The sequence below is a fragment of the Artemia sp. Qi Xiang Cuo genome, chromosome 8, assembly GCF_049724085.1.
Source record: "Artemia sp. Qi Xiang Cuo chromosome 8, ASM4972408v1, whole genome shotgun sequence".
NCBI lineage: Eukaryota > Metazoa > Arthropoda > Branchiopoda > Anostraca > Artemiidae > Artemia > Artemia sp. Qi Xiang Cuo.
The window spans coordinates 28,773,081-28,785,951 of NC_142801.1; the positions used below are offsets into that span (position 1 = coordinate 28,773,081).

The 12,871-nt window shown below is 34.5% G+C and overlaps 1 protein-coding gene across 6 annotated transcripts in view; it reads left to right on the forward strand.

Moving 5' to 3' along the window:
- Window positions 1–11,841, forward strand: part of LOC148949305 (terminal nucleotidyltransferase 5C) — an 88,282-nt gene extending 76,441 nt beyond the window's left edge. For 5 of the 6 annotated variants that reach the window (XM_089093328.1, XM_089093331.1, XM_089093333.1 and 2 more), the window contains exon 2: window positions 4,233–11,841. In XM_089093328.1, the coding sequence (XP_088949454.1) occupies window positions 4,233–5,669 (1,437 nt within the window). In that variant the 3' untranslated portion in view covers window positions 5,670–11,841. Of the gene's footprint in view, window positions 1–396; window positions 530–4,232 lie in introns of those variants that run through there. The other variant, XM_089093329.1, reaches the window with a different exon arrangement.
- The last annotated feature ends 1,030 nt before the right edge of the window (window positions 11,842–12,871 follow it).

Consider the following 12,871-nt stretch of genomic DNA (forward strand, 5'->3'; position numbering starts at 1 on the left):
ACGCATAACATTTTGTTATATTGGGTGAAGCCTAGCACTTCACCAGCAAACCTTTTGAAACCAGCCTCCATCTCTCGATCTTGGAAGAATTTAAATAGGGGGGCATAGATTTGATTAAGTTTTGTCCATTCAACGCAGAGGCAATCGTCTGTTTTATTTTCCAAACCACAGCTAGGCATTTCCTTGTTAAAAAAATGTTTTTACAATCTACCATATTTTTAGCTTAATTATCCGTCTTCTTTTTATCCCAGTGTCGCTGATTGATCAGTCTGTTATGTTGCAATCTTATTGGTTTGCTTATAATTTCCACATACGTAGATGTTACGATGGCTTGCTTGCCTGTTTTCCAGTAATCTTTCTGAGAACCTTTAGTTTAGGCGGCGGCAAATATCCAGCCATTATTTGTGAATCAGAAGTCGCTCTGGTCTTATGCTAGAAGCCTAGGAAAATTTTTATACTTTTGAGCTCGTAGGCCAATTTGAAATTGTGCTTGGATAAAAAAAACGGTTTCGATTTGATGTCATCGACAGTGAGTAAATATAATTAGTTGTGTTACTTGTATGCTGTACCAAAAATATACACGCAGGGGAGGTGTGTATCTCTTAAGTGTACCTAATATTAGTGTTGAGAAGGGTAAAATGTCAGTTTAGTTGTTTCAGACTGACTCCGAATGTTGAGCAGGTTATACCAAATAGCTAAAAAAAAAAAATTCCTTAATTTTGAGTTTTCAATCTCTTTTTCATTGGCTTTAGTTTTTTGAAAATACACTTTATTTTCGTCAAATTCTACTTTAGCTACTTTTGGCTATCTTGGAAAGGGGGTAGGTTAGGAAATTAAAAGTTTCAGGGATGGATCTACAGGCTAAAGTATGTCCCGGGATGGTATTTTAAAGTACCTACCTCTACTTCTTCTCTCTCTACCATCTGATAATTTTTTACTTTTAAAATGGAGAACTAGAAATTTTTAATTCCCAATCAAATAATACTCCTCCAAGGTTTATACGACCATCCCCTTCCATAAAACATTATATGCCCATGGGGAATAACGGAAAACTCTTGACACTGGGATTTACGGGGCTTTATCAACCCCAGACATTGCTTGCATGAATTATTTTAAACAAAATGGCTATCTCAAAATTTTGATCACCTATTGAAATTTTGACAAACAACATTTTACCTTAATTTTCAGTTATCAGTTTCTTTTTCTCTGGGTTTAGTTTTGAAAATGCAATTCCTGTTGTTTGAGTAGAATTTTAAGCCATATCAATGGTTTTCTTTTCTTCAATATTTAGGAAATATATTTGCATATCTTTAAAAAATTATAAATCGGGATTGAGCAAAGTTGTGAAGTTGAAAACAATTTTGTTGTACTTCATTTAAGCAGATCTATTGGGCAAGGTTTCTCTTATAACACACAGATTTGTAAAGGTCATCAAAGGTCAGGGCCCTCTAGAGGGAGAAGGAGTGGAGGTAAATACTACTAAATACCTTCCCGGGGCGTAATTTAGCCTGTAGATCCATCCATGAAAGTTTCATTTTCTTAACCTAACCCCTTTCCAAGATAGCCAAAAGTAGCTAAAGTAGAATTTTAAGCCACATCAAGGTTTTTTTCCCCAAATTTTGAAACAGATTTACAGATCCTTAATCAGGATTGAGTGAAGGTTTTTAACACCAAGTTGTTACGATAACCACATTTCCGGGACACCAGAGCAAGTGTCCCATTGGGTAGATGTGTTAAGGTACCAGGGAAAGTGAAAATCAAATTTAGTTGCTTAAATTAACTCTATGGAAACTTACATTACTGTAAGTATCTTTAAAATCATGAAAAATATGGGGTACGCATTTAGATGAGAACCTCAATGTGCAGTTAATGTAGTTTTTGGTAGTAGTGCGCGCCAAACTAAGAAAAAGAAACTTGGCTAAAAAATCAGCAAGAAAGAAGCTTAAAAAATGCTGCAGGAAGATGCTACACATAGCTGCTTAGAAAAGTTTCTCTTTGGATGTGTTGCACTCTTTGGGAATCAACAGAATGTTAAAATTGGATTCTAACAAATATCTTTGTCAATCCCGCGTGTAATAGTTTATTGCAAATAATCGCAATATCTTCTTGAGTAAGTAATTATTGTGGTCTATTAAACGAGGTTTGAACATCAAAATGAATTTCTTTAAAAAAAAATTTAGCAAACTTGTTGGCTTACACATGGCAATAGATAAATATTCGACGAATTTTCTATCTGTAAAAGGATGAATTGCAACTTATTGAATTCTGAAGCACAATAAGCAAATAATTAAAAGGAAGAAGTTTCAACAAGTACTTTTGAAGGCAATTCAATAATTGCAATCGGCTATTGAATGCTAATAATTACAAAAATCGGTTGCGATAACCTTATTCATCGTAGATGGTAAGTTTAAATAGTAAGTTTTCTTATTTATTTTCGCTATTCAATATGGAAATGCTGGTGAAAGCGCGTCGCTTTCCTGAAAACGTCATAGTGTTGAAACAACCAAACGAAAAATCTGAAAATCACGGTTTTAAGTAATAGACATAATGTCAAGGGGGGCAATTTTTTTTTATTTGCATGTCCATGGTACTTTAGGAATGTGCTGCCGTGCGTCTTTTCGGCATGTGTCCTGGCTTTCAGTGTTGCTAGCACCCACATGGGAAAATAGATTTAGAGCGACTTGAGTTAACTTAGAACATGAAATTAGCTTGAGACTACATGGAAGGATCTCTAGCAATGATCCCATTGGGCTCACGCGTTGACCTGGTAGTGTATTCTATTGTCTCCAATTTTCTTTCCCTTTCCCCCCCCCGGTGCCGCTGCCCACATGTGTACATGAATTAGTTTTGTACTTAACCCCTTGCTCGTGATAAAAATTAAATGCATTTTTTGTTCAAAAATGTTGCTAAAATAGGAAATTAAGGTGGTCATTCACATTCAATTGTGGAAAATCCCGTGCTGATTTTGTCATTGCCGATAGCTATTTTGTTATTGCCAAGGACTTGCTTCATTATAATCATGGTTAGTTGATTGACATTTCGTTTATTTAGCGATAACAAAAAAAAAAAAAAAAAAATGGGGAAAGTAATATCAAAATATTTTCTGTAAGCAAATCTTGATACAAACTTACAAATGTATTTGCATAGAAATATCGAGATTTTTGATAGCACGATAGAAATACTATTTGCTTTGACATTTGCTCCTTCAACTAGTTTTTACTGCTGAATCATTGTCCCATAATCTTATGTACCGTCGCTAAATGGTAGAACAGATAGTGCAAAAAGTCCCTTCTTTACCTTACTTGCGCGTAGGAGCAATTGGGAGGGGAAGGGGCGGAGACCCACAGCCAATGATTGTTTTGGTGTGCCCAGCCATATAATTTTTTTTTAGATGTATTAAAGTGTAGAGAAAATGAATACTTCTACTGCTACTCTTGTTTAAGCATTCTTTTGATACTGCTGAAAAAATGTTGTTTGTACTTCCCAGTATATATTTATGCTTTTAGTATATTTTCTTTCTAATTTAATCCACTAGAACTTTTGTGGATTAGAAATTTGTACACAAAGTATAAAGAAAAATGTAAGTCGGTGATTTGTTATTAACTATTTTAGTCTAGACGATTGTTCTGTATCCATTTTGATTGTTCTGTATCCTGATTGTTCTGGAAAGATTGGTGAATTTATATGTATAATAAGAGGGTTCATGGGGGTTATTTCCACCCTGTATTAATCCAAAAATTTATCCCTATTAATACGTTTCTATTCTACTTCAACTGCTCCAGACATTTTTGACGTCAGGGTATCCCACTTGATCACTTAAACCATATAATTTTTCTTCAACCTCTACCATTAGTTTATTGTTATGGTAACTACATCACCTCCCCCCCCCAACTCAACCTTCCCTTATTGCCTATAAGTGACCATAGGAAATGGTTATACTGATGTCCAAAAATAACGTGTATATAACATGTTGTGATTGAGAGTCCTAGGTTGGTCATTCTGGCTGAGCCTTGAGTGGGGAATATGATTTGTGTTTTTTTTTTCTTTTTAGTTCAAATATGCCAGTTTTGAACAAATGAACTCTGAACAGGGATCCTGCACAATTATTGAGATTTAAGTTTCTAGTGGATTGTGTTTTATCATGCCTCATATACCAAATCATACAATTTCTTTTGCTATTATAAGGTTTTTCTAATATGATTAATTTCCTAATTGTTATTTACTCATTTTAGAAGGGAGCCATTGAGTTGAATGCTGAAGCATTGAGCCGACTTCAAAACTCCAGCTTCTCAGTCATGGCTTCAAAACATCTTGAAGTTGCTGCTCCCCATGAACCTGCTTTCGATTTAGAATCTGTGGCTGATTCGGATTCTGACAGTGGTGTTGATCTCTTTGCTGATGATGACGGAAAGTCTTCCTTTTCTGATCGCTCTAAGACGCACAGCGTCAGTCCGTCACGTCTCACTGAAGTTGAGAGTGAAACTCGTTTTGCTGTTCTTAGTTATGAGCAGGTAAAGCGTCTGAATGACGTCCTTACCGAGCCTATGGCTGTTCATGGACGGGGAAATTTCCCTATTTTAGATATAAAATTGTGTGATTTGATTCGTGTAGTTCGATCAAAACTAGAGGCAGATTCCGTTACTGTCAGAGACGTGCGCCTAAATGGTGGCGCCGCCTCACACGTCCTAGCTTCAGAAACGGCGTTACCTTATAACGACACGGACCTTATATTTAATGTTGAACTAAGCTCTGGGCGTGCTTATGATAGAGTAAAATTTGCAACCCTGTCTGCTCTGCTAGACTTTTTACCAGAAGGAGTGTCAAAAAATCGAATGTCAACATGTAGTATTAAGGAAGCTTATGTGAGTAAGATGATAAAAGTAACAGAAGGAGATCGATGGTCCCTCATATCTTTGGGGTCTAAATCTCAAGGAAAGAACGTTGAGTTGAAATTTGTGGATACAATGAAACGTCAGTTTGAATTCTCTGTGGATTCATTTCAAATAGTGCTTGATAGTTTTTTAGTATTCCAAGAGTGTGCACACATGCCAATTAGTGAATCGTTTTATCCAACAGTTATTGGAGACTCTGTTTATGGTGATATTAGAGAAGCATTGTTGCATTTGCATAAAAGACTGATTGCAACACGAGCTCCAGAAGAGATTCGTGGTGGTGGACTCTTGAAGTACTGCAACTTACTTGTACAGGACTATAGACCTGCATCTCCCAAAGAGCTGAAACAAATGGAACGGTATATGTGCTCTAGATTTTTCATTGATTTCTCAGATATAATGCAACAAAAAAACAAACTTGAAACATATTTATGGAACCATTTCCGTGGTAGTGATCCTGCTCTTGTGTATGATTATTTAATGATCTTGTATACGGTTGTTGATGAATCCACTGTTTGCCTAATGGGACATGAAAGACGACAAACGTTGTCACTCATTGAAGAACTTGGTTACAGTATCTATTATGGGGACCTGAATCGTGTTTTTGTACCGCAACCGTGCGTTCCCCCACAAGCTTATTATTACCCTCAGAGCTATTATTATCCAGCTATACCATCTTTGGCTCCCTCAAAAGGCCAAAAAGAAGTTCAAAGTCCGGATACGACATCTTGCTCTTGTCAATGTCATAACTCTTGCAAAACCCAACAGTGTAGTTGAATTTTTTTTTTTTTTTTTTTTTTTTTTTCATTTTTCTGCTGTAAGCATTTGGTAACCCAATAGCAGTAGTGCCAAACTTGGTGATAATGCCTCTATGCAGTTTGTCAAGCCAAAACCAACTTGTAAGTGAAATCGCCTAGCTTATTAATGTCATGATAAAGATTTCGTTAATTATACCTATAAAAAAAGAAGTGCTTAAATGGCAAAAATTGGACTTAGTTCTTTAAGTTGGCATAGAAAATTTGTTTCCACTTGAACTTCGCCATAATTGAACTAAATGTATAACCGGTTTTACAATTCCTTGTAACTTCAAAATGTTTCTTCATTTTTTATGGATGAAAAAGTTTTAGTAACAAAGCTGTTGTACTTTTAAATGTTTAAACAATGCTTGAATGTAATTTTTAATTGAGACGAATTTTTCTATTGCCTGTTTTTAGCTTAAAAAAAGATTATCTATTAAATTTAAGTATGCCCAGTGCTAGTACAATTGGAAAGCTATCATGCATGTTTTAACTCTGCTTTAGGTGATCTTTTTACGAGGTTGTTTTTGGCAGAATTCCAACGATTGTTGGGTACTTTTTTGTCTCTTTTTTACTGGCCAAGGCGAGGATTTATTACTTGGCTACTCATAATATTTCCATACAAGTTGCGAAGTTGAAAAACTGGTACCTATATTTAAATTATCTGAAGGACCTACTTTTGTGGGTCAATACCCACTTCAACTATATTACTATGTAGGATGTTTTTCTTTATTGTAATTATCCTGGCTGGGATTGCATGTGCGTAGCATGGAGTTTAAACTGTGTACAATCTACTAATGCTAGCTAATGATGGCTAGACAGGCATGTATGCAGAAATTTTTCTTGGTGGGGCAATAATAATAAAAAAATATTGGTTTGATGATAGGAAAAAATGCCTGGAAATTTTAGGGGAGGGGGCTGGGCCCAAAGTCTCATCTCCCTTTTGTATGTCCCTTTGATTATACTCAAATGTTTATTCACTCTTAAATAATTTCCTCTTTTGCACCTTTGAGATTTTAATGCTAACATTTCTAAAATTTCAACTAAAAAAAAGCTATTGAAAAGCAGTTCAATGAAGATTGAATTTTGAATTTTCAAATGGGTTAATTGACTTTGATTTCTATGCTTACCTACAAAGGCTATAAATATTTTCCAGTCTCCTTGCTTAAAATCCAGATGATAATTGTTCATTTTCCAATCTTCGAAGTTCGTTTTATTATTTCATTGTGTAGGCCTAGGTTATTGTAAAACTGACTACGAGCGATTTATGCTATACAATTAGTTTTTTTATGGAGGGTAATGTATCACTCCATCTAACCACCCCCCCCCCCTTCTCCACCGCTATCATACTACCCTCTTTTAGCACTGATAATGAATCGCCTCTAGATATCAGAAGCATATTTGTTGGCTGAAACCTCTGAACCTTTTTTCTTCTTTTTACATGGTGGGAATTTTGTTGGTTACAGTTTTGTAGCTAATGGGGAAATTGAGAGGTTAGTCAATTGCATAGAAGAAGCATTCTTAAATAGATATAAGATGTAGCTTCATGAAAGTCAAGTGAAGCCAAATGAAAGTCAAAAAAGCATTTGATTAGTTGCTGATTGGCCAAACAAAGATAAATCAACCAAAACCTGCTTATTTGTTTGATCATGTTTAGTAAGCCTGCAATACAAATAGCTGCCATATCTGAATATTCATTTATTGCTGGCTGAAGGATAAAGTGTGCTCTGGTATCTGCTTCATCTTAGCGCTTTATTTTGAGACTTCCTTACTCTGTGAAACTGAAGATCTAAAATTTATGCTATCCAAAAAAATAATATATTACTCTAATATTAAGAACTGCGTATATCATTTGTTAGAGCCAATATTTTAATGGGTCAAAAATAAATTATTATTTCTTTAAACTTATAATATGCTCAAATGGAAGATGCTTCCAGCAGTCAAGTTTTGCTAAAGTATCATTGAAAGTTGAGATTTTATTTTGCCAATCTCATTTTGTTCTTGAAATCTAGTCAGCTGTAGCATTATTTATTTGTTTTTATTTTTTGCTTGCAAAACCAATTCTTGTTAAAAAGAAAAAAACATTATTGTTCCTTTATATACGCAAACGAACCCTGTGGCAATCATCTTTTCTTTTTCTTATTTCTAATAATCTTGCATTTCTCTTTGAAAGGACTTGACAATTTTTATGAAATAAAAAAAAAAAAAAAAAACTCAGTTGATCTTTGCCAAACGAAAAAGGGAACCATAGGAAACAATGTCCTTTTATGACCATCTTAATAAAGTCAAGTCCCCATCCCCAGTGCCTCTTGGAAAGGTGTTGAACATTCCCTGGGGGAAAGGGTGTAATGTCTACTTTCGAAACTTGTAGGTGTTTTTTAACAATTTGAGGGATAAAATTTGTTAGACAATTCTCTTTTTTGGCCTCCATGAATTTGATTTTTGGTTTCCTCTTTTTATTCCATGATCGCAGATACTTTTTGTCTTTACGTCAAAAATAGGCATTAGATCCTGGCAGAAAATAATTGATGCAGATAGATTGATCTTCCAACGAGCTAATGTTGGAAGATTGGAAAGTTAGGGAGCTTTCTTCTCATTTCTGCAATTGTGCTTATTGGTACTTGGTACAGCGCGAAAACGGAATTATCAATACAAAATTTGTGGGTCAACAGAATTTTTGGAAAAACAAGATGTTTTTTATTGTTAAAAGGAACTGGCTCGGTTTCAAAGTATATTACACGTTGCTTTATTATCTGTGAAAGGCCTTAATCCTTTGCTCCACTTCACTTTTTTGTTATTCATAAGCACATCATCCTTGGAATGAAGTGACTGTATTTTATCCCCTAAGATATAAACTTCCTTTCTGGGTTTTCTAGTTTTTACTTGTTCCGCCTAAATTGATTAATCAATTCGACAAACAATCTTTTCAATACGGATCGACTGATGCTAAATAAAAACATTTTAAGAAAATGCCTTAGGTTAGATTCAATTTACGTATTATTTGCTCATTTGTTTTGTATATTCGTCTTCCTGTCAGTTCATGATTTATGTATAATGTACAATGTAGATTATTTCATACTAAACGTCTCGTGACGTTAAATACTGCAGAATCAGCGATGGAGGTACTCTGTCTGAAATAACCTTATGATCTTCTGAACTTCTCAGACTTTAAATCAATTGTCTGGATTTTTGCTGCAATATTTCACTTGAAATAAAGCTTAGGAATAGGCCAATAGACGTGAGACAAGATTGAATAAAGCTTGATTACCCTATATTACCTTTCCCTCTGATTGATAGATCAGCTTATCAAGTCTAATAATCACTGTTGTTGCTATGGCAGAAAAAAAAAAGATAGATTCAACAAAGGTATTGCTTAATCCAAGATATATATAAAACTTTATCCTGCTTTAACAAGCATTTACAAATAGACTGTAAAATGATTCTTTTGCATAGATTTAAACTTCTCACATTCAATTTTGGTGTTAGTATATTTCCCAATCATGCATTTTTGTATGTACGAGTATTTAGTTTTGTAAGTAGAGGTTTCTGAACTTTGTTATTTACCATTATCAAGAAGTTTGTGGCATGTAAAAGCAACAGTTTTCTCAAAAGCTTTGTCATTCTCTGGCTAAGATTAGCCAAAAATCTAAAACCGGTAAATTGTGTGATTTTAGATAGTTACACCAAATTTATGAGGACCTGGAACTTAGTTGCATATTCTTTTATGTGATTGCTATGCAGCCGAACGAGTCATGCCACGTTAAAAATAATATTTTTCGGGAAACTACTTTCTGGCACTTAAAAATTTTGCCTTACTTTTGAAAAATAATGTCAACGTTCAAAACGTGGTGTAAGCTATTTTGGCATCAGAAACCTCTAATATATAAGTTTCGATTGGTTTTGTGTGGTATGCTTTTTAATTCTTTTTTTTTTCAATTATAAGAAAAGCGTCGACTCTAAGAAGAATTTTGGTTTGGCATGCTGGTCCATTGATCTATCCTTCCATTTTTTTTTTAAGATTTATGCTTTTTCTTCTGCAATCGAAATCCAGAAGGCTAGTTTGTACAAGTTTGGAGTAGTCTAAAGTGAATGTTAGACTGAAAATAAATGACTTCTAAGAAGTCACAATTCGTATCCTTATCTCGGTGATTGTTATGTACCTTATATACATAGAAGTTACCTACCATTTCTGAAGTTTATTAAGAAATAGCAATCCTTCATGAAGTCCTCATTGTAATTTCTCATTTGTATTTTATTTTTCTCTATTAATTCTTAGTCACTATTATTCAGGTGTACTTAGAAGGGGTTGTTAATGGCATTTGATTTTGAAGGCGTCTTGTTCATACTTTGTCTGGGATGCCGCAAAGGAGGGCCAGTAGGGGTATATTCACTTGCTTAAAGTAAAAAACAAACGTATTTTAGAAATGGAAGCATTGCTCAAAATATTGCAAGGATTGAGGTTGTCTGTAGTTTGGACATGTTCCCCCTTCAAATGAGAATAGAGTGGTTTTGGTCAATCGTTGATGGGGCATTCCTGAATCAAAATAATTGTGCCTACCATCAGTTTTTTTTTCAACCTGTCTTCAAAAAAAGTATCCTTTAGCCAATGATTAGACCATTCTTCGGGCAAGTGAAATCATAACCTTCTAAAGTTAGGGAATAGTCTATGTCATGTCACTCCAGAAGGATTGGTAAATAACGATCTGATTTTTGGAAATTTGTTCAAGTTATATGAAAAAGATACCTATGAGCAAATGTAAGGGCTATATCAGCACGGATATTGGGATATCAAATTCAGAATTTGTTGTATTCCTGTTTTCGTTTTGGTGTTATTTTTCTTTCTTTTCTCTATTTTTATTCCCTTGATGAGCTTTAAAGAATTCAAGGTATTGATGTCTTCAAATGTTGTTCACCTGGAGGCTGAAAGTTAGCTTTTGTTGGTACCGATAAAACTCCTTTCTTTTGTCTTATGTTTCCTTTTGGTTAATTTGATAGTTAAGAATATATCGGTGAGCCCAATTATAAATTTTTAGAATTGTCATGTACATTTTTAGAAGTATATTAAATCCTCCTATCCCTTAGCTCACGAATTGAAATTTCCTCTTTTTAAGTTTTAGGTTAATTTTGTTGTACGAAAAGAATTTATAATTTTGCTCATTGCATCTTCTTCTAAATGTGATTATTTTTTCATGTTAATCAATTATTTTTCTCGGCAAAGGCCTTAAGTAAATTGGTTTATATCTGATGTAACATGTGTGCCGCATCTGCCTCTCCTGATAGACCTTATTGTCTTTCACAATTATCATACTTTAGCATTTTGAAGAATGTCTGTGTACGTCTCAGTTAGGCAGTGTAAAATGCGTTTGTGAGCTGGTCTTATTGGTCAGGTGGTTTTTAATTCTATGTCTATCAATTGGAAGCTGATTTGTGACATACTTAGGAGTAATCTGTAGGCGTAATAAGAGCCTATTAAGGTGCATTAAGCTTTTCTATGCAGGATTCTTGTTCCTTCTGTCTCAGCTCAGTGGGCTATTAAACAAAAGTATTTATTACATGATACTGCCTACAGACTGACTCTCAACGATAATAACCCTAGTGCCACGATACCTTGCACGTACTCCTTTGATCATCATCCGGTTCCAAGATACCAAACGAAAGCGAGCAAAAAATTCCGTTTCTTTCAATAGTTAGCTGTCTCTCGGTTTTTTAAAAAAAAAAAATCGTTTGGAAACGACCTAATGAAAAGAAACGGTTCTGTAATGTTTTTTTGTAACTAATGATGATGCTGATGCTTGGTTTAGATTGGTAGACGCATGTCTTCATAGAGTTTTAAAACAGATATGGTTTGTCTTCTCTAGATTGTTGTTGGTCCAAGGAAATTGTATGTTAAAAGTATTCCATGCTTTTTCAGGACCAATGTTTAGTAGGTATTTACATATCGATGCCTATAAATGAAAAAATAAGAAAAAATTATTGTTGTTTGTGTTGCTAATTTTGCTGGGTGACGGAGGGTACCTCCATCTTATTTTTGAGGTTTAACTTTGTGATATATTTACTCTGTAAAAAAAATTAATTAGGTAGTGTATATTTGGCTCTTCGTATTATTATAGTTATATGAATATGCGCATACACAATAAAAAGTTTAAAACGTTGATCCTTGTCTTTTTGGAATTTGCCTACTAGGAGAGTTTGCAAAAGTCAGCTCAGCTTTCAAGAACTGAAAATTGAAGTATTTATAACAAAGAATTAATTTTAATGTTAAATTTTTGTTTTTATTTGGATTTCAAATGTCATTAAGTATTCAGGTTGAAATGTTTAAGACTGCTAGTGTATGAAGCTTGGCTTGAGTAAATAACAACATTCACTGTTTGTTTCAGTGATGTTAAGCCATCGTAAGTTCTACCGACTCAGAACAACAAAGATATGAACATAGGACTTGACTTTCAATCCCATAGGGGGCCATCTTACTTTAGCTTTTTTAGCCTCTTCATTAAAATGTCCAACTATGTCGCTGTAAGATAAATAGTTTTGCACAAAGCCTCCATTCAGCTGGATGTCCCGGGACTTATTGTCCGGTTCTAAGCTGGCCTTAGCGCTTTGTGGAGACAGTAGCGACTCAGGTGGACTTTAAATGCTGTTGTAGGAATAAATAGACAAGATCCTAGGTAGAAATAGGTACTTTTACATGGGAACTTCAATGCCAGCGTTGGCACAAATAGAGATAGATGGTGTCATAGCTTAGTTAAATTTGTTATGGGTAAGGAAAATAACAATGGTAAGACTTAATCCAGTTATAACCAATACAGTACAGTGTTTTGTCATAAAATGGCCCACAAGTTAACTTAGTGTTAACATGTGAGTACCATGCGTACCTACCTCATTGATCGTGTTGTAGATTGAAGTTTGGCAGGATTGACTCAGGACTTGTGTATATAAGAATACTATTATTGATGTTAAAAGTAAGTCAACATCTAATAGTCTAGTGTTAGTTCAAATGCGAAATTTAGGATAATTATCTTCCGCATCGTCATGATATTGATAGACTCCAGGATAAAAGATTGAACGGAACTTTTCAAGAAAAGTTGAATATGAAACTGGAGTGTTTAGAATTTGACATTGTAGAAGACGGATTGAATAGTTTTAGGAAAATAGTTTACAAAGCAGCTGAAATTGTTTTAGGGA